Genomic DNA, 21509 nt, shown 5'->3' with positions numbered 1-21509 from the left:
ACCTATTTGTATCTTGTACTGCCCCTTCGCTCCCATCATTCTCTTTTGCGACCGCCTCCTTTCTTGGCGACAGCCAGGGAGGCGGACGATGAAGCATTCAATGATGAGTACGGAGTAGCGCGGCGCTAGCAAGCAGAAATGCTGCACGTGGGATTGCGATGGTCAAATGTTTCGAATCCAACGCTTCAGATTGGTATGGGGAACCGCCAAGCCGCTTAAGGGTTGCAATGCGACGGTGACATCTTACCGGTACTAGAGCGAATTGGTGCACCATCGCCCGCGAGCGAGGGCTTTAATGTTTGGCTTTGCCCGTTCGAGGAATGGTCGTAGGTCCGCGTCCCCGGAAGCTACGAGTTAGCCAGGGACTGCCGAAGATTACTTGCATCCATACTAATAAGTAAGGGTAGTTCAGCCAAACCCCATGAATTAACTCGCAGAGACATAACCGATCGAAGGGTGTTTCAACAGTTGCAGCATGGCTTGTACCGGAAACACCATGTTCTATACCAATTCAAAGTTTTTCAGCATCCTCCACCTCTTCAGACTGAGAATCCTGTGACGCACCGACTGCCTTGGGGTTGCTGACACTGACTGACATTGACATTGACGTGAAAACAAAACGATCAATCACACTGATTCCGCCATTTGTTTATGCATTAGTTCTGGTTGGAGAATGCCACATGCGTTGCGTGCCGGCCGTCGTCATAATCTTGGCCAACATCAGATCAGATATCAGATCAGCACTAGTGGGGGGGGGGTTTAGGCAGAAGGCGCAGCAACTCGAACATATGTAATGTGACGAACGATAGTATCATCAATCCCCATCCTACCTTCATATATTCCATCAATACATCACATTCAATTACCCGTAATTTGTTCTCGTTGTTTCATGTGTTCTAAGCTCGATTTAAGTCGACGTTGCATCTAGAAGCAATGGCAGGCATTTCTGGTGAGAAGTGCGCGCCTGTCGACGCCTACGCTGGTTCAGCGGCGCCCAGGCGACAGCCTCGGCGCCGCCAAGTCGCGGATATAGGAACCTCCGCATCTTGGTCCCTGAAGTTACTATTGGCGGCTTTGTGCGCAGTATGGTATTTCGAATTATGGCCTCTTGCGGCAGCACCAGATAAGACTATCGTGACGTCAGATTCGACTTCCAGAGACAGTGTCTGGAGCCAAGTAAGCATAACAAGCTTTGTTACAACACTTCGTGGATTCTTGTCCTTCCTGCCAATATTCCCATCGTATAGATGCTAAGTACGGAGTACATGTGCATGTAGATCAAGCCCAGTGAAAAGCTTGAATGGCATCCATGCTTTTCCGCCGCGCAGCGATGCGCTCGTCTAACGGTGCCGATGGATTACCATCGCCCATTGAACGAATCGGCCAGCCACCCCAAGGTCCATATCGCTATAGTCCTGGTCCCTGGCCACAACCGTACCGATGAACCCATGTCGTATGGCGAGTCGCCTCTGCTTTTGAATCCAGTAAGCTTTCACCGAATACTACCCCGAATGCTGCCGACCGTAAACCTAAACGGAAGATAGGGAGGGCCTGGCGGCAGTGGCGCCATGTTTGCTCTTGGCTCCGGCCAACAAATTCAAGGCGTCGTTGGGACGGATCGCGATATCATCGGTTTCGACCCGAGAGGAATTGGTAAGAGGGCTCCCACGCACCACCAAAGGAGGGGAATCATCTATGGTTTGATCGCATTCATGCTAATTCGTGCAAACCTTGGACAGGCGCAACTACCCCTCAAGCCAATTGTTTCGTGGCGGATGACTGGAACGGTGTTGCTGGCCAAAACATGGCCCTGATGAATAGGCTCACGTGGGAGATGTCGGGCCACGACGTCGGCCTGGTCAACTCGAGCAATGTAGCTTTGTCCAAGCTCGATGTTCGTGCCCGGGCTCTCGCCAAGCTCTGCCAGCAGGTGTCCGATGAAAGCGGCGATGGCAGCATCTTCCAGTACAGCAGCACGCCGAACGTGGCCAGGGACATGCTGTCCATCGTCCACGCCTGGGATGCATGGAGGGAATCGGCCGATGAGACTGCCAAGCCTGCCCAGCCCCATCCGGAGTCGGATGAGATGAACTCTAATCACGACCAGTCACTGCAGAGTACCAAGGGGAAGCTGGTCTACTGGGGGTTCAGCTACGGCACCCTGCTGGGCGCAACATTTGCCGCCATGTTTCCGGACTCGGTGGGCCGAGTTATGCTGGATGGTGTTGTAGACGCCGACCATTATGGTGAGCACCCGAGACTCGCGCTCTCGCGTATGTTCTCGACTTGCCTACTGACCCCTTTACTAGTGGAGCCTGTCTGGAGGGATTCCATCGTCGATTCCGATGCCATCTTTGGCAAGTTCTTCAGCTACTGTGCTGAGGCCGAGGAAAACTGTGCCTTTTACCAAAAGGGAGACACCCCAAAGAACATCGAGAGCCGCTATCATGACCTTTTGGCAAAGCTCTTGCGAGAGCCCAAGATTGTGACTAATGTTGGAGGCAACATACCCGCCATACTGAATACTGGTGATATACGAATGATCCTTTTCCAGGCACTGTATGCGCCTAACCTAGCCTACCCTTCGGTAGCGCAGTTGCTACAAGCTATCTATACGGACCAAGGGCTAGAAAGGTGGATCAACCCTTTGATCCTAGGCGGCCTGTGCAAGAACCTGTCGCTACCCATCTGGCCCGATGACGCGCAAAAGGCCGTGATGTGCAGCGACAAGCGCTACAAGCTCAACGAGACCGTACCGGAGCTCGAGGAGATGTTTGAGGAGATGTCTACAATATCATCCTTCGTCGACGTCTGGATGGGTGTGATGATGGGCTGTAACGACTGGACCATCGAGGCGAAAGACCCCCCGATGGACTGGGACGACCACCCAGCGCGCAAGCCCGCACCCATCAACACCAGCTTCCCCGTCCTGTTCCTGACGAACCATCTCGACCCCGTCACCCCGCTCTACGCGGCCCTGAAGATGACGCGCAAGTTCGCGGGCGCGAGCATTGTGGAACAGGCAGACGGCTTGGGGCATTGCACCTTGGCGTGTACCTCCATGTGCACCATCCGGCACATCCGCGCGTACCTGAACGAGGGCAAAGTCCCGCGCGTGCCCGATTTCGGGGACGACTCGGACAAGAATTCCACCCCGAAATGGGAGACGTGCGAGTGCCAAGAGAAGCCCTGGAGGCGCGTCCTGCCCCTTGCCGGACCCGACGGGCAGCTTCACAACCAGAACGCGGACGGTGACGAGAGTCTTCTGAATGGCCTCTCGGTCGAAGAGGCGCAGATGATGCACAGCTGGAGCCAGGTCCGCCACAGCTTCGTCGAGCACAAGATGAACGCCCAGTTCGGGCAGTACCAGAAGCTGAAGAGGACGGTGCTGGGCTTGCCTGAGTGGATGACGGTGCAGCATGGGAAGTGTTCTGCTCACCATGACGCCCAGTGATTCGGATGTGCTTCCTGTTAGCAAACGATATCTGCTTCTTCTATATGTTCTTTCTTTTCCGGTCACGCTTTAGCTAGCTTCTGGTGCCATCTAGCGCCCAAGCCTGGATTAGTCGGTTCGCTGATTGCGGTAACCTTTACCAGTGGCTACCTACTCTATACTTGTCAGATCCATGCACAGCTTGAGTTACAGGTGACGTTATATAAACTATGACTTGGCTCTCGTATTATGTGCAGGAAACCGATACATGATACACAAACCACGTTGTAAGCGGGCCTTTAGTACCCAAAAGCCCTGGAATACAATTCAAAGGCCTCCACACATTTGGGCTCGTCCAAAAATCGTGGTATGTACTCCGTGACCCGTTCCGATCTAGGTTCTGCGGTGTATTCAGCTTTACAGAATTCCCAGTAATCCGGATACCACCCGGACTGCTGCCAGTCGATTATAGCAACGATACGGTGAGGAGATTCTGTAGAAACAATAATATTGCTTGGATGAAGATCGGAATGCGTAAAGACGACGGAAGAATCGTCTGGCAGACCTTGCCGGTACGGGTCTGGTATATCGCTGGGGTCGATGCCTGGCCAGTGCTGACCCTTGTCTTTCGTCAACATTGAAGAGAGCCAATCATGAAACTCTGTCACGGAAAAAAACGGCCCTGCAGGCGGTAAATTTCCACCTGTAAAAACGACGTCGTTGAGTGGACCGCGATTGATATGGCCTATAAAGAGTTAGTAAAAATGGTAGCTTGGAGATGAACTACTGTGCCTACCTAGGAAGCGATCGTCTGGCTCTTGCTGAAGGGTACGCAGCTCGGCTAGAATAGATCGCAGCTGTCCACAGAGTCGAATCCGCTCTGACTGTGGCAGGGAATCCCATATTTTCTCCAATGTAACACCATGCACAAATTCGATAAAGAGGTAAGTGTACTCAGTATCCTGGGTCCAGCCATAAATTTCAGGGACAGGAATATGGGGCACAACTTGCTTTAAGGCCCAAAGGCACTGGGCTTCGGCAATATTGACCTTTGGTTCCTTACCAAACTTGACAACCAGACCGAGTTCCTCGAAATACACTGGAGGACGTTCCTCACAATCCTGAAAAGATGGTGCCTGTACCGCACTCTCTGCTAATATCCTGGAGGGAGTAGGGAAATCCACATTTTGACCGTTGCGCGAGAAATAGGATGTGTTTTTAAATGTGACGGAAGACCCCGATGGGAGTGATTTCGTCGATGTAAGGCGGCAGGACTCCATTTCGTTATATAATCACATGAGCGAGCGGGTGAGAACAACGGTGCGAAACTTACCAGGGGAATGAGGTCAAAAGTTGTCTATTTATGCGCGGGGTACCGCAGAATCCGGATATGGAGTCCTACCCTCAGGCCCTAAAGTTAAATTGATGAAAACGTAGAGGCATGGTGAATATATTGGGTTACAATATCTCATTTGCTTCTTCCGAAGCCTCGCTACGCTAACGAGGGCTTGATCGTCCTCCCCTCCTCGTACTTCCCACCCACTGGCCGCCACATAAGAAACGACGTGAACGGTGGTACCTTCTCCGCCATCTCCATCCATGCCTCGTCTGGTGAATCCGTCGCTGGCGCCGTTACCGTCTCGGCCAACTCGACCAGACCGTTGGCTAGGTATAACGGCCGACCTGGCGGCGTGGCGTCTAGGAAGATCTCGAGGCCCAGCTTGTCCGCCTTCCGCGTGCCCCAGTCCATGATCTGCTGCCAGACGCCGCGCCGGCGGTAGTCCGGGTGCGTGAAGACGTTGTTCAGGTCTGTGCCAGGGTTTAAGCGCCCAGAAAAGTCGAGGAACCAATAAGGAGCAACGAGGGGGAGAAAAGGAAAAAGGAAAGGAAAAAAAAGAAAAAGGGAAGGATATGAGGAGAATCATGAAGGAAAAGGGGGATGATGGAAAGAACAGAACCCGCTGAAGAACCGCGGTACTCAGGGTCGTGAGACTGCGAGTACCTACACAAATGCGGCCTACGAGCCACTTGGGATCTCGGCCGCGCCATACTCTCGAGTGCCTGCTCAGCGAACCGGCGCGAGCCGTCGTCGGGATACCAGACGGCTTCCAGGGCGTCTGCCCCGGCGAACGTGTCCCCGTCGTAGATGTGCCAGCAGGCGCCCCCGGAGACCCGCCCCGTCTCGATATCGACGACCTTCTGCCAGTGGCTCGTCGGGTCGGAGGCATGCCACAGCGCCAGTCGGGCGGCGCCCTCGGCTAGGGACGACGCGGCAGCCTCGGGCGTGAGCCTGCGCATCGGAAGGAACACCTCCGTGAGCGGCTGCGGTGGGCTCGCGTACGCCGCGAGCAGGCAGCGGAGGAGGGCGGGGAAGTCCACCGCCGGGTCAATTTCTTGGAGTTGGAGTGTCATCGTTAGGTATCAACAGTGTTGGGTGGAGAGCCGAGCCAATGTTCTCGCAGGGCAGCGAGATGTCGTTGCCAACGACTTGGAATTGGAGAAAGTGGGTATTCCTCTGAGAGCTGTGGTGTAGCAAGTCAAGGTACTGTCATTGGAGGCTGGAGGCGAGCTGTTGTTTACGGTCTGGAATTCCCCAGGGAATCCGCCTACCTGCCGCTGCCGAACTTAATAGTTGCCAAAAGCCTTTTCGTATTGCCTCCGAGTGCAACGGTAAGCTTACTATTATTTGGTTTACACGAGTTGGGGGCCTGGAGTAATACAGGAAGACATATGAACCTGCGTTGTAACCCCATGGTCGGCAAAGGCGGGTGAGAAGGGAGAGGGGGTGTGGAGCTCGGATGTATGCTGGGGATTATCTTCTTCGTGCTCACGTCTTGTCCAATTAATCTACGGATAGCAGTGTACGCTCGCGTGCACATGGCGCTGACGCCCATTACGTATGTACCGGATTACATCCTTGCCAAGGTTGCAGCGCATCAAATCTTGCGCAGAAACTCTCCAATTTTTACGGCCACCTCCTCGGCGCGAACCCCAAACCCCATCATCGGGCCCAAAAAGAACGTATCGTGTACCGCGCCCAGCTCGAGGCTCAGCTGCACGTCATTCCCCTCGACCCGGCGCATCTCGTCCACCCACCGCTCGGTAAACTCGCGCGTGATCTCCCGCTCGCCCGCGTTCACGAAGACCGGCACGGGCAGGGCGAACGGATGGCCCAGCGGCGTGACGTACGGGTTGGACGCCCCTTGGTCTCCCCCGTAGCAGTGCGCGCCCCAGGCCGCGTACGAGGCCGGTACGAAGTCGGTTTGGAAGTTGGGCCTGGACTCGAGCTTGTACTCGAAGGGGGCGACCCACGGTGAGAGAAGCACGGCGGCCCGGGGCCAGGGGACAACAGCACCGAGCTCGGCTCCATGTTCTGATAGGTAGCGCAGGAGGGCTTGGATGAGGTTCCCGCCGGAGCTGTCGCCGACGACGACGATCTGCGAAGCGGGGATACGGAGTGTGTCCAGCAGGAAGAGGTAGGCGGCCAGCACATCTTGTGGCGCGGCTGGAAAGGGGTTCACGCCGCCGTGCCCGGAAAGGCGGTGTTGCACCGAGAAAACGAAGTCGAGCCCGCTCTTCTTGAGCAGTCTGTTCGCGACTGTGCCGAACATGGCGTCCCGGCCGTCACCTGCGACGAAGGCCCCGCCATGGACATAGAGAGCAACCGTCTTAGAGGAAGCTATTTCCGCATCATTTGGAACACGCGGGGACCACGTGCCTCCAATCGTCGTGGGCTTGATGGTCGGGGATGAGAATGGCGCCCTGTAGACGTCCGAGGAAGGAGGCGGTACGGTCTGAAATCTGTTGCCCTCATCTCCCGGGTTTAAAGTGATGTTTTCCGTGACCCCGACGCGGGACGTGGCATCAAGCAGGCAGTAGACGATGCGGGTCATGAATGTCTGCTTCGCGGTCCAGGTTGGATGTGGTCTAAGGAAGGGGATCAAAGATATGGCGAGGTAATAGGGCAGGTAGAATATCGTTGAGCAAATATATGAAAGCTGGAAAATGGTTTTAAATGGTTGGTAGGATACCAGTGGGTATCCGCGTCGTCCCACCATGCTGTGGAAGCCTGAAGTGAATCAGTGACGACGTGGATGGTGTTAGGGATCTGCTTACTTCGCAAGTCTTCGAGAAAGGAAAAGTTGATGAGGACCAGGGCTGGCTAGGTACGTATTTGCATTCCAGCCCCCACGAAGAGCAAATACTCGGGAGGGCAGGAGGTACAGGCCTTGGCGCGCGCTCTGCCGAGGCGCAGTTTATCTTACCTTTTATTAGCGAGGTAGTATTATCTGCATGTTCGATGGGAAGGATAGATTGAAGCATAGATATTGGTGCCTCGGTCAGCTTTGCCTGTGTTGTAGGTAGGTGACCGATCCTACCAATAATTATTTATCTAGCCTTTAAACACACTTAAACAGCAGTACTTCTCTCTCTTCTCATTGTCATCTTAAGCAATGAATACCTTTTTATTATTATTGCGCATTACCGTCTGTCGGCTTTGGTCTTGGAATTGATCGATCTCACGATTGAAAAATGTCGACAACTGACCCGACCATTCAGCCACCACTGGACTTTTCCAATACCGGTCCTGACATCGTCATTACCTCTGCCGTACTGGGTTTCGTATCGACTATCATCGTCGCCTTGCGCTTTTGGTCAAGGAGACTAGTCCACCAGCATTTTGGACTGAGCGATTACCTTTGTCTCGCTGCTCTCCTTTTCCAACATGGCCTCTTGGCAAGTGGTAGCGTCATGGTGAAGCCGGGAGGCCTGGGACGAGACTTTAGAATAACGGCGACCGAGGACCCGAGCTCTGTCATCATTCTCTTCCAGGTTGGAGCACAAATTTGATGCTGTTCTGCTTAGTATTCGCTGACTTGATGTAAACAGGCTCTATTTGTCGCCGAGATCACTTACACCTTCAGCTCTCCGCTGATAAAGCTCTCAGTGCTGGCCTTTTACAGGAAGATCTTCCCTACTCGCACTGTAAACTTGGGGTGCAAGATTCTCGGCTTTATGTGCATGGCTTGGTGGATTGCTATCTTTATATTGGACTTTACCCAATGTCGGCCCCTAGAAGCCTTTTGGCGCCTGGAGCTCCAAGTGTTACCAACGACCAAATGCATCGACCCTATCTTTGCTTTCTTCTCCAACTCGGTCGCAAATTGTATTATCGACTTCTTCACGATAGCCCTACCCATACGAGACGTACTTAAACTTCAAACCACAACACGACGCAAGGTTAATATCTTTATGATTTTTCTCCTAGGTGGTGTGTAAGTATTGCTATGGTCTCGTTTGTGTCTGATAAGTATCACGCGTGATGCATCAAGCTGACCGAATGGTGGCAGAGCTTTTGCGGCAAGTCTGGTGCGCACGATTTTCGTTGGCTTTGTGTGGAGAGAGAGCATCACGAATTTCACAAGTAGGATATGCCAATAAAAATGGTATTAGAAGTCACAAGCTAACAATAGCAGAACAGTTTGTCGTGCCTGCTATCGCATCTGCAATCGAAATTTATGTGGCAATCATCGGGGCATGTTTGCCCATGATGGTCCCTATCTATCGCAAGCTTCGATTTGGTGACCCGCTGAAGATGACCGGCGGCGGCACACAGCCCAACAAGACTCCGTCCAGCGGCACCAACACTGTCACCGCTGCTAACATGCGTCGTCGAAATAGGGAGCTAAGTGGCGATGATGGCTCAGTTGAGCAACGTGCTGGAAGCGAAGATGGTCTCACCCCGGCTGATTATCACGGAGGCCACTACAGCCGGGCAGTTGCTGGGTCTCCAGGCTCTGACAACGAAAGCTACCCTCTAGAGGCTATTAAAGTGAGACGTGAAATCACTCGGCATTGGCAGGATCGTGACTGAGGCGATCACTCTCATGTCTGATGAGCTAATTAAATGAAAGTTGGTGTGGCCTGTCCTGCAAGGTATTTGCTGGCAGTCACTGTGGGTATAGATAGGTCTACATAAAATCGCACTAGGCGGTTGGACTTGGACGAATTGATCAAGTTGGAACTGTGATATCATGTTGACAAGTAATAGAGAGGTACTGTTTTTCCCCTGTGAATCAGCGTCTTGGTTCGCAGCAGGCCTTGGTCATCCCAAATCTCGAGTTCCCCCGCAGACCTCCCCAACGCTGCCTCGCACCGTCACCTACGGGGAGCGGATGTGCAAGCTGCTGACGGTGCTGACGGCAGATATTAGGAACTCGGAAGCACAATAGTGACCTTTGGCCTGCATGACGGCGCCAAATCACAGCGTCAGCAATGCACGGATAATCGGCTGTCTTGCCTGGTTATGATATATGATAAGTGCCTAATAAAAAACCGACCGGGGCAGACCCTTGGCGAACCATGGCTGGGATGGGGTGGATGGTGTAAGCAGTTGTGCAGCCTCAATGGCAGGCTGCGCCTGGCCGTTGGTTCTGCTGCACATGAAGTTCTCGCTGCTATAAGCCTGATGGACTGATGGCTCTCGTTTCACCGGCGGGGAAAGTGAAGGCGAAGTTGCAATTCGAACTCATGCCTGTCAGATCGCCCAGAAAGTAGCTTAACATGAGGATGTTGGATCAAGTGGGAGGAGGGGAGGATTCCGTGCTTCGCCCCATACATGGATCGAGGGCACTATCTCCAAACTCGATCAAATAAGTACTTACTTATGTAACAACATACCATGCGGGGTACCGAAGACTAATAATAAAGTCCAGGGCTGAGAGGGCCCCCTCTTTAACGCACCCGTCACTACTTTAGTCAAGCCAAGCGGAGCGGCCCGTTTGTTCCTATCAAGCTATGGAGTCATCAAGATTGGGGTGTGCACGCCCGTCTGCCCGTATCGAGCCGTATCGCCGGACCCTCGAGGGCGACTAGGCTTTTACCACTATGTAGTGTCTGCCGTCCCCCTGGTATCAGTTAGGGTGAGGTCATTCATGTATGACTGCAGATTTAGGAACCGTCCGCTTCACTAATGTTACACCACAGCTACGGCAGGCGAACCGGTAGACTTGTGGCACAAACGATATTACATACATACATATGTAAGCACTAGGATAACGGGGCATGCTGACAATGCCTACCTATTGATGACTTGATAAATCAATCATGCCAAATACTTTGCGCCCGCATATGAGATACTCGGGGTTATGGCGCATGGGTCGTAGCAACGATTCACGAAAGCAACAGAGTGGCTGCGGATCTAGGTCAAATAATCTTCTAAATATACCACCTTCCGAAATTCATTTGAGGGGGGCATAGAGTCTTGCCAATGAGAAAGTTTACCTGCCTACACAACCCAGCCCCATTTTGACATTCCATCACCGTTGCTATGGCCACTGACCATCCAGAACCAGCGGCTCCGCCAGTTGGTCCATTCATATTCCGAATCTTGGATACGAAGTCTCAGGAGCCGCAGGCAGCTCATGCCCAGTCGACGTTCTACCGCAACCTCGATGAAGCCCTCGACCTGCGTCGCTCCTCCAGCAATTTCTATTCCGTCGTGGAGAATACCTGGGACGCCGACGGCATCACAGACTTCTACTCCGGCGACATGCTCGGGTTGGGCAAGAGCGATGTCCGGCGTGCAGAATTTCTGGCCGAGCTTGGTCGCTTCCCCGACTTCACCGTCGGACCAACTGGTGCGCGTGTGATAGACGGCACATACTCCTACCTAAAGAAGTCGGAGCTGGAAATTGCTTCCTTCCACGGTGCGGAGCATGGGATGTTGATGAGCTCTGCTTTTGAAGCCAACGTGGCCGTTTGGACCGCCGTGCCACGGCCGGGCGATGTCATCTTATACGATGCTCTAGTGCACGCAAGCACGCGCGAGGGTATCAAGCAGAGCTTAGCCATCGATAAGGTTGAGTTCCCGCACAACAGCGTCGACGGCTTCCGCCGCGTCCTCGGCGATATATTTGCGTCTAACAGGCTAGTCCGGGAGGCGAAGAGAACTGTTCTTGTCGCTGTCGAGTCTATATATAGCATGGACGGTGATGTATGCCCGCTGCAGGAGCTTCTCGAAGTTGCTGATGAGTTTTCACGGGGACAGGGCAACGTACAGTTCGTGGTAGATGAGGCTCACAGCCTCGGGGTCATTGGGCCGAAGGGGGCAGGGCTCGTCTGCGAGCTTGGCTTGCAGAAGGAGATCGCGATTGTGGTGCACTCGTATGGTAAGGCACTTGGTGCAGTCGGTGGTCAGTCTATGCCCATTCCATAGCTTACTTGGAAATCCGACATTCTAACCCTATGCGTACGCTAGGATTCGTACTGGCCAGCACGTCTATTAGAGATATGATGGCGAACTTTGCTCGGTCAATCATCTACTCAACATCGCCATCATTTCCATTCGTCGCCGCTATCAAATCAGGGTACAAGTTACTCCGCGATGGACACACCGAAGAGGTACGCAGTATTTTGACATCTAGATCTATCAAAAATTACTGGATAGATACGAGAAACTGACATTTGACAGGCACAAGAGCGTATCCAGCATCTTGTGAGATTCTTCTTCGAAACCCTCACATCTCACTCCGTCTGGCCAGCAGCACAGCAGATGGGACTCCTTCTGGTACCGCTCGCGAAGGACTGGGAAGAGCGTCCCTTTCTGACGCACATCATACCCATCTTCACTCGTCAGAAGTATAACTGGTGGCTTTTCTTCCACATCCTGGATTCGAACTTCTGTACCTTCCCAATGGAACACCCTATCGTGCCGCTTGGGCAGCGCCGCATCCGCGCCGTCCTCCATGCCTATAATACGGAAGATGAGGTACGGAAATTCGTTAATGCAATATTTACTTGGGTGGAGGAGATGGTCTCCATTGAGAATGGCAGCAGTGAATATGCTGTGCCACATGCAGCTAGGCGAGTGTACGCATGGATGGCGCAGGAGAAGCTGACTGGATTTGGGAAGCCATAGGGTTGCACTGCATAATAGGCTCCTCGGCATTTCTATTAGAGTCAAAACGCCGGCACTAGTCAACTTGTAGATCCCCGGTCCACGCCCCCGTATCTGTTGATGGGCTTAATATGGAAACGAGATACCAAAGTGAATCCCCCTTTTGGTCCCGACGCCTCCAACAGCACCGTAACTAATGCCACCCCGTCATGCCTGACGTCCCAATTCACGTTCCAGGCAGGCTGCGGTAACCTGTCACTCAAGGGCCCTGATCTAGAATAGCGAATGTTACACTTACTACGAGGTGATCCGGGGGAAGATCGGACAGTCGGTTGGCATCGGAGGATATGTACCCGTCTAACGTTGATCCGTTTGGCCGCCCTCGGTGCCACGCCGAGCTTTCCTGAAACCCCGCTGCCAAAGCTGTCCTCCTCGTCAGCGGTTTGTGTAGCTAAGTAAAATAACCGAAACTGTCCCAAGCACGACTTGGAGAGTCCCGAGTCATTTCACGCACTTCCGGGTTTTGAACATACATGTTAACCATTAATTGGGGTGTTCAGAGGCACGTACACAACAATGGAGCCGATTGCTATCGTTGGTATCTCCTTTCGACTGCCGCAAGGCGCGGAAGACGAGGACAGCCTGTGGGAAATACTGGAGGCTGGCACGAATGTGATGACAGAGTGGCCAGAGTCCCGGGTCAATCTCGATGCTTTCTATAATCCGGATCCCTCTGTCAACAATGCTGTATGTATTTTCTGCCTGCTCCAGAGGTTCAATGTCGTCGTTCAGCTCTGACACGAGAGAAAGTTATCTTCCAGAGGGGGCTATTTTCTCAAGGAGGACCCGGCTGCCTTCGATGCTCCGTTCTTTTCTATTACACCGAAGGGCAAGTAATCACGAGTCCAAGTCCATCTACACGCCTACTGACATGCACAAAGAGGCAGCATCAATGGATCCACAGCAACGCTGGATGTTGGAAGCAACGTACAGAGCTCTGGAGAACGGTACCGCTCACCCCCTGAACATCTTTTCGCTGATAAGCGTATGGCTCACAGTAGATAGCCGGCATTCCCGTGGAAAAGGCGGCCGGAACTAGCACGGCCGTGTTTGCCGCGTCCATGGCTGATGACTACGCAAAGCTCACCTACAAAGACCCGGATGAAGTCCCAACGAATGTCAAAACCGGTCTGAGCTCTGCTATGCTGACCAACCGGCTCAGCTGGTTCTTCGATCTCAAGGGCCCGAGTATCCAGCTCAACACAGCCTGCTCCTCCAGCATGATTGCGACAGACCTAGCTTGCCAGTCCTTGCGGAATGGTCAGAGCCCGATGGTAGGTGCTAATAGAGACAGGTACGAGACGAGCTGCTAACAGGGACACAGGCCATCGTCGCCGGGTCGAACGTAGCTCTAACCCCTGAAGAGCATCTGGAGCTGGAGAAAATAAGATTGCTATCGCCGGATAGTCGATGCTACAGCTTCGACAGTCGTGCAAATGGGTACTCCAGGGGCGAAGGGGTGTTAGTGCTCGTTCTCAAGACGCTCAAAAGTGCCATTCGAGATCGTGACATGATCCGCGCCGTGATTCGAGCCTCTGGTACCAATCAGGATGGTCACACACCGGCAATCACCCAACCGAGTCTCGAAGCCCAAGAGGACTTGATCCGACGCGTGTACAAAAGCTGTAGCTTGGACTTTAGTCTGACAAGATACATAGAGGCACATGGTACGATCCTCATCCGCATAATATGCTTCTTCGTGAGCTGACTCGGAGTAACTAGGTACGGGTACTCAGCTAGGAGAACTCGGTCGAGGCCAAAGCCCTCGGCCGTGTTTTCAGAACTTACCGGTCACCAAAGGAGCCATTGTATATGTGAGTTACCCATCACAACATGTTCAATGGATTCCCTAACCCTAGACACTAGCGGATCTGTGAAAGCCAATATTGGCCACCTGGAGGGTGCCAGCGGCATTGTGGGAATTTTGAAATCTGTAATGATCCTCGAAAGAGGTATTATCCCGCCGAATGCACTGTTTGAGAAATGGAACCCAAAGATCAATGCCAAGTTCAACAGTCTATGTGTACGTCTTTTCCCCTGTAGTATCAATGGAAATACTGAAATTTATAAGGTGCCAACATCATGCATCCCCTGGCCAGCTGCTGGTCTGCGTCGAATTTCGGTGAACAGTTTCGGCTTGGGAGGGTCCAACGGTCACTTGATACTGGACGATGCATTCCACACATTGGAAACCATTGGCGCAGAGGCGCTGGTTCATACGTCGCACTCACTGCAAAGCTTCGTCCTAGGCCATCGCAGGCCCGATATTGAGGGAAGGTCCCACCAACAAGAGAATGGGTTGCCCGCGATCGAACTTGAGCCCGCTCCTTTCCATTCGAGCGAAGGTTTGAGTGCCTCCCAAACCCGTAAGCCTTCCGATGGTACTCCAAAGGCCCGGCTGCTCGTTTGGTCTGCCAAAGACGAAGCCGCGCTGAAACGAGTTCTTCGCGACTATGATGCATTTTACGCGGCGGCAAAACAGCGGCATGACATTGATAGCTTTGTGGAGTCTCTGGCCTACACGCTCTCTGCTCGGCGAAGCCTCATGCTATGGAGGTCCTTCGCCATCGTGGACAGTCATGATATGCACCCCAGACGCCGCCAAGATCTTGTCTTCTACTTGTGTACGTTCCTTCTCGAGAACCCGGCCTTGCCTTCGTTTTCACAGGTCAAGGGGCTCAGTATGCGCACATGGGACTGGACCTGCTTGTCTACCCTATTTTTCACGCAACGATGACCCAAGCAAGTACTATTCTACAGGAATTAGGGTCCAATTGGTCTTTGATGGGTACGTCACAATTAATCGAATTGACTCTACTTTATCTCAGAACTATTTATCGAACTTTAACGTGAACAGATGAGCTCAAGCAGACCGAGAGAATCAACTCACCGCAGATGAGTCAGCCGCTGTGTACTATTCTCCAGATAGCTCTTGTAGAGCTCCTTCGTGGGTTTGGTATCGTTCCCGATGCTGTAGTCGGCCATTCGTCTGGTGAGATTGCCGCAGCATACACCATAGGCGCTCTCTCTTTTCAGTCTGCCTGCAAGGTCGCATATCACCGTGGACGACTAGCTCAACGTTTGACAGTGGAAGGTCTTGCGGCTGGTGGTATGATGTCCGTAAACATGGCAGAGGCGGAAGTGGACGCATACCTGGCCAAGGTTTCCCTAAGCTCCGATATCACGGTGGCATGCATCAACAGCCCCTCAAATGTGACTCTTTCCGGGCCAGAAACCGTCGTTGATAAGCTGCAGAAGTACTTGGAAGCAGACCAGATGTTTACGCGGAAAATCAAAACCGGTGTCGCATATCACTCACCCGCCATGGTGCCCATTTCTGAGGAATATTCATCGTGTTTGGGCACCTTAGAACCAGGTGAATCCGATCATGACGGCATCCTCATGGCTTCATCTATAACTGGTCAGAGAATTACCGCGACTGGTCTATTGAAACGCCAGTATTGGGTGGATAATCTTGTCTCGCCAGTGCGATTCGCCGACGCGCTCCGGTATCTCGCCTTCGCAGCGCCTAATGCGGACGGACTGAAGACAGTGACTAGCTTCGTCGAGATAGGGCCACATGCGGCGTTGAAACGGCCTATCAACGACACGCTTATCCAAGCCAACAAAGGGAAGAGCCCTACGTACCTACCGGTTTTATCGAAGTTCGAGTCACCAGTAAAGACTGTTTTGGGGGTCGTCGGTCAGCTCTTCGTACTCGGTCACTCGGCATCCGTCACGGCGGCCAACCAACAGCAAGCAACCGCTCAGGGAATACCATTCCTTGTGGATGCACCTGCTTACCCTTTCGATCACTCACAGCTACATTGGCACGAGTCTAGACTAAGCCGTGGCTGGCGCCTTCGCGAGGCCTCGCCACAACCCCTACTGGGAGTGCCTGCAATGGACTGGAACCCTCTTGAGCCAAGGTGGCGGAAGATACTACGAACCACCGAGATCCCCTGGCTCGAAGACCACGTCATGGGCGAGAACACCCTGTTTCCCGCTGCCGGATCGATCATCATGGGGATAGAGGCAGTAAAAACGATGGTCCGGACCCGTCACACTATTCAGGGATTTCGCATCAAAACAGCCACTTTCTTAAAGCCAATAGTGATCCGAGCTGAAACCGATAATGAAGTCATTACACACGTCCGTCCACTCCGAGAGACGTATGAGAAGTCGGACCTACGATTCGAGGTTCAGATATTTGCAGTTGCCGATAGCTCCTGGAGTTTGTGCTTCAAATCTACGATACACGTCGAAGAACAAGAACCACCGAATGGTGTGGATGACAGCCAGGAGATTCAAGTTGCTTCTCAGGCTCTGGTCGCTGACTATGCTCACGCCAAGGAGGTGTCAGTAAATCAAATCAGTAAGCAGTACTTTTACCAGCGGCATCGCGAACAGGGCCAGAAGTATGGCGATGCCTTTTCCCTCGCCGATGATATCTATTGGGATGGCGATAAGCTTGTCGTGGCCAATGTCAATGTAGCGCCTCCATTTGAGCCATACGGAGGCATTCTCCATCCCGCTACTCTCGATACGGCCTTCCAATTATGTTACACGGCGCCATGCAACGGGATGTCGGGCAACCTACCCACGACCATTCCACACCGAATCCGCGATGCTTGGATATCGGCAACGGGATGGCAATACCCAAGTACCAGTACAATCCGGATGCTGACAAGGTCGTGCCTCAAAAAATCGGGTATAGGCATCGAAAGTTCCATCCAAGTCTTGTCCGATGATGGGTCGCGCCTCTGTCACATCGAGAAGTTCGAATTAATGCCTATTGCAGGCAACCACGTGAGTGACAAAGACACAAGAAAGCTTCTTCACCGGATCGACTGGAAACCTCATCTTTCTCTCCTAAGTCCTGATCAGCTACATCATTTTTGCTACGCATGCAAGCCGTTTTCGGGCGACGACTCAACAAGAAAAGATCTTCATGATCTCCAAGCCGCTTTACGGTTGGTCTTCCAGCAGAAGATTGGTCAGATCCTGCAGACGGACTGGACAAAAGCGCCTCCATACATGAAGGAATACGTTTCGCTCATAAAAGGCGAGCTAAAAAAGATGCAAGAGGAAGCTTCCGAGGGCATGACTGAAACAGAGGTGGATATTAAAATCGAAGCGCTGGGTGTCAAAAGACCTGCGTGGAAGATTTTCGCCCAAGTCACGCAAAATCTCCTCTCCTTCATACGGGGCGATGCCAATGCCACTGAACTTCTGAGTTCGTCGGATCTGGCGCGGAACTTCTACGAAGACCTGTTAGGTCGCTTCCACGACCAGAGACTGACGACCTACTTTCATCTGGCAGTCCACCAGGCGCCACCCCTGAGAGTCCTCGAGATCGGTGGAGGCTCGGGCGCCATAACTCATCTTGCACTTTCCATCTTCGAACAGATCGAAAGAGACACGGGCGGTGTAGCGTTCTCCGAGTACGTCTTCACTGACCTATCGGACTCTTCCTTCGAGATTGCGCGCCAGCGATTGGGGGACCACAAGGACCGCATGACATTCAAACCTCTAGATATCGAGCGAGACTTTGCGGACCAGGGGTTCTCCCCGGCGAGCTTCGATGTCGTTTTGGTCGGAGGGGCACTGTATGCCATGAGGCGTCTGCCATCCATTCTTCCAGACGTCCGACAGGTGTTGAAACCCGGCGGCCACCTAGTCATTTGCGATACTGCCATCCCCGGAAGTTTTGCGATGAGCTTCCTGCTCGGCTTGTTGCCAGAATTCTGGATCAGGACCACCGAAGCTCGCACCGGGCTATCCATGACAGAGGCTGAGTGGGATAGTACGCTGCGGGAAAGCGGATTCTCCGGGAGTGGTCTAGTCAGGGATGACGAAGATGATATTTCCCGTCGTGCTACCATCATCATCTCCACTAACCCTCCCACCCCCCTGGAAGCCCAAGAGGCGACTAGGGCCTTGCTGATCGTGCGCGAAGAGGACCACTACCAGAACGAGGTGGCCAAATCACTGACCAGAACTTTAGCCGAGATGCTAAAATGCCAGCCAGTCACCATCCCACTCACTGGCTCGACTGACTTGCAAGTTGACACTGCCGACTATGTGGTGTTTCTCGCCGAACTCGGCAATCCCTTGTTGACTGACGTGTCTGCATCAACCTTCGACTGGATCAGTTGGATGGTACAACAATCGAATAATTTGCTATGGGTTACATCTGGAGATGCTGGTGGTGATGGACAGAATGCGAATATCTACCCCCAAAACGGCATCAAGGACGGATTCTTGCGTACGCTGCGTGCCGAGTTCAACAACAAACGCATCGTCAGTCTCTCGCTGGACGAGATACCACGGGACATTGCAAGCTGCGTGTCTCAGATTTCTACAATTATTGACTCCTCCTTCAGGACTAGCAGTTCGTCCGAGCTTGAATATGTCATCAAAGACGGATATATCCTGACCGGGCGACTTATCGAGGACGGCCACCTCAGCCACGAACTGTCCTCTTCGATCTCGCCCGAAACCAAGAGCGCCTCTTGGCTACCCGGCCCTCCTCTAAAGCTAGCGATCCAAACCAGGGGTCAGCTCGACACCCTCCAATTTATCGAGGACAGCGACCACTACAAAAATCTCGGCCCGACCGATGTCGAGATCGAGGCCAAAAGCTGGGCGGTCAATTTCCGAGACGTCTTCGGCGCCCTAGGCCGATTGGAGGAGCCGTACTTTGGAAGCGACTGTGCCGGCGTCGTCACCCGGGTCGGCGATCAATGCACCTCTGTGTCGCCCGGCGATCGCGTCTGCATGTGCATCGTCGACTGCATGCGCATGTATCCCCGCGGCACCGAGGCGGACGTGGTCCGGATCCCGGCCTCGATCTCGTTCGAGGAGGCGTGTGCCCTGATCAACCCCGCCATGACGGCGTGGCATTCGCTGACGAACGTGACGCGGTTGGGGAGAGGGAGAAGATCCTGATCCATTCCGCCGCGGGTGCCACGGGTCAGCTCGCCATCCAACTCGCCCAGAGGGTGGGCGCTGAGGTGTTTGCTACCGTTGGGTACGACGTGAAGAAGCAGCTGCTTATTGACCAATACGGAATCCCGGCAGACCACATCTTCTACAGCCGGAGCGGCAATAACACGTTCGCCAAGGCCATCATGCGGCTCACCGATGGCTATGGCGTAGATGTGGTGCTGAACTCGCTCATCGGCGAGGGCCTGCGATCCTCCTGGGAGTGCATTGCCCCCTACGGCCGCTTCATTGAAATCGGCAAGGTGGACATCAATGCTAACGGGTCTTTATCTATGGCCTCCTTCGCAAACAACGCAACATTTACTGCCGTAGATATTTTACACATGTTACTGCAAAGAAAGGACATGGCTAGAGAGTTGCTGCATAAGACCATGGCCATGGCTATCGATGGCGGGCTCCACCATCCCAAGCCCTTGAATACGTACGATGTTGGGTCTGTAGAGGATGCGTTTAGGTACATCCAGAGCGGAAAGAACTCGGGTCGTGTCGTCATTTCTATCAACCCTTTGACAAAAGTGCAGGTAAGTCCAGTTTTGCAACGTCCGGGACATTATTCCAAACATTAAGTAGCCATACGCAGCTAACGCGCTTCAGAAATCTTTGATTACCCGTCGAACTTGGAGGTTTGATGGAGAATCGTCCTATCTTGTCGTAGGGGGTCTCGGGGGAATTGGACGCTCCATCCTCGCATGGATGGTTTCCAGGGGGGCAAAGAACCTGATTGTCCCTTCAAGGTCGGGTGCGGCCTCTGATGCAGCTGCAAAGGCTGTGAGCGACCTGCGGGCGAAGAACGTTACTATTATAACGCCCAAGTGTGACGTTGCTTCATTCGAATCACTCTCTGAAGCTCTGGACAAATGGGGAAAGTCGATGCCTCCTATTCGCGGATGTATTAATTCGGCCATGGTCCTAAATGTAAGTGCTGGGCGTCATCTTGGTCCCTTAGCCCTATATTAACAGTAGCTTTCCCAGGACGCCCTTTTCGAGAATATGACACACTCCCAGTGGGTTCGAACCATGCGCTCCAAAGTGGCCACGTCCTGGAATGTCCATACTCTCTTGGGCAGTTTAGACTTCATGATCCTGCTCTCCTCCGTCTCCGGCATCGTCGGAAACCCAGGGCAGAGCAACTACGCCGCCGGCTGCACATTCCAAGACGAACTAGCCCATTGGCGTTCCCGCCACGGCTCACGAACGACCGCAATCGACCTCGGCGTTGTAGGCGACGTCGGCGTGGTCGCCGAGACGGACCGCCTGAAACGCCACTTCGCGGGCGGCGCGCAAGGCCTCGGCCAAGTCGACGCGCGCGAGATCCTCGCCCTCCTCGACATATGCTGCGACCCCGCCGCCGCCGCCAGCACCAGCCCGCCTCAGATCGTCATGGGTCTCCACACACCCCCGACTTCCTCGCCCGCTCCCTGGAGCCGCCCGAGATCATGGAGCGGCCCCTCTTCGCGTACTTCCAGCACAGACCGTCCGCATCTGCAGACGCTACCAAGTACAGCACCACGAGGAGCAGCCCCGGCGCCCTCTTCCGACAGGCCGGCACGGCCGAGGCGCGGACGGCCGTCGTCGTGGCGATGCTGACGCGGCGGCTGGCGCGCGCGCTGGCGCTCGAGCCGGACGACGTTGATACCGAGCGGCCGCTGCACGCGTTCGGGGTCGACTCGCTGGTCGGCGTCGAGCTGCGGAACTGGATCGCGAGGGAGTTCGCGGCCAACCTGCCCGTGTTCGAGATCGTGGGCGGGAGCACGGTGAGGAAGGTGGCGGAGCTTATTGAGGGGTGCTCACAGGTAAAGAGGAAAAGTTGATAAGGGGGGTAGGGCGGATACACTATACGAGAACATTCGACGCATGCCAGGCGCCAAAGATAAATAGTATTGGAATTATAATCTACTATTAGAGATGGAATTTCATTCACGTTTCGGGTCGCGAATACATTACACATGACCTTGACATTAGGTAGTCAGGAAGCTTATCGAATGTGCTTCTGCGCAACCGCCTACTGCAGCATATAATGATCCAAACGCGACGACGGATGCAACAGGGTCAGTAGATGGCCACAGTGAGACTTGATGATCGGACTTTTGAAAGGTGGTGTATAAAGCG

The 21509-nt window shown here is 53.5% G+C and overlaps 6 protein-coding genes across 6 annotated transcripts; 4 read left to right on the top strand and 2 right to left on the bottom strand.

The window, feature by feature from the left end:
• Positions 1-933: 933 nt before the first annotated feature.
• On the top strand, positions 934-3454 carry PG994_014298 (hydrolase; the record flags this gene model as incomplete). Its single annotated transcript, XM_066865707.1, has 4 exons — positions 934-1176; positions 1278-1484; positions 1545-1653; positions 1740-3454. 4 exons carry the CDS (start codon positions 934-936, stop codon positions 3452-3454), a joined length of 2274 nt encoding a protein of 757 aa, XP_066708836.1.
• A 1471-nt stretch (positions 3455-4925) lies between these two features.
• On the bottom strand, positions 4926-5845 carry PG994_014297 (GNAT family acetyltransferase; the record flags this gene model as incomplete). Its single annotated transcript, XM_066865706.1, has 2 exons — positions 4926-5242; positions 5440-5845. The coding sequence occupies 2 exons, from the start codon at positions 5843-5845 to the stop codon at positions 4926-4928; spliced, it is 723 nt and encodes a 240-aa protein (XP_066708835.1).
• A 524-nt stretch (positions 5846-6369) lies between these two features.
• On the bottom strand, positions 6370-7326 carry PG994_014296 (uncharacterized protein; the record flags this gene model as incomplete). The annotated part of the gene is made up of 1 exon (XM_066865705.1): positions 6370-7326. The coding sequence occupies one exon, from the start codon at positions 7324-7326 to the stop codon at positions 6370-6372; it is 957 nt and encodes a 318-aa protein (XP_066708834.1).
• A 640-nt stretch (positions 7327-7966) lies between these two features.
• PG994_014295 (uncharacterized protein) lies at positions 7967-9308 on the top strand (the record flags this gene model as incomplete). The annotated part of the gene is made up of 3 exons (XM_066865704.1): positions 7967-8266; positions 8324-8709; positions 8888-9308. 3 exons carry the CDS (start codon positions 7967-7969, stop codon positions 9306-9308), a joined length of 1107 nt encoding a protein of 368 aa, XP_066708833.1.
• A 1455-nt stretch (positions 9309-10763) lies between these two features.
• Positions 10764-12353, top strand: PG994_014294 (Aminotransferase; the record flags this gene model as incomplete). Its single annotated transcript, XM_066865703.1, has 3 exons — positions 10764-11628; positions 11694-11836; positions 11907-12353. 3 exons carry the CDS (start codon positions 10764-10766, stop codon positions 12351-12353), a joined length of 1455 nt encoding a protein of 484 aa, XP_066708832.1.
• A 555-nt stretch (positions 12354-12908) lies between these two features.
• Positions 12909-21211, top strand: PG994_014293 (uncharacterized protein; the record flags this gene model as incomplete). The annotated part of the gene is given in 11 exon segments (XM_066865702.1): positions 12909-13083; positions 13106-13377; positions 14133-14206; positions 14259-15016; positions 15061-15180; positions 15250-16113; positions 16507-19310; positions 19328-19921; positions 19995-20315; positions 20373-20874; positions 20889-21211. The coding sequence occupies 11 exon segments, from the start codon at positions 12909-12911 to the stop codon at positions 21209-21211; spliced, it is 6807 nt and encodes a 2268-aa protein (XP_066708831.1).
• Between the last annotated feature and the right edge of the window lie 298 nt (positions 21212-21509).

Source organism: Apiospora phragmitis (assembly GCF_038363925.1).
Source record: "Apiospora phragmitis strain CBS 135458 chromosome Unknown utg000013l:1.0-2965645.0:1.0-2969333.0, whole genome shotgun sequence".
Classification (NCBI taxonomy): Eukaryota; Fungi; Ascomycota; class Sordariomycetes; order Amphisphaeriales; family Apiosporaceae; genus Apiospora; species Apiospora phragmitis.
Note: the sequence above shows the minus strand (reverse complement) of the source record. Positions and strands in the feature narration are given on the sequence as shown.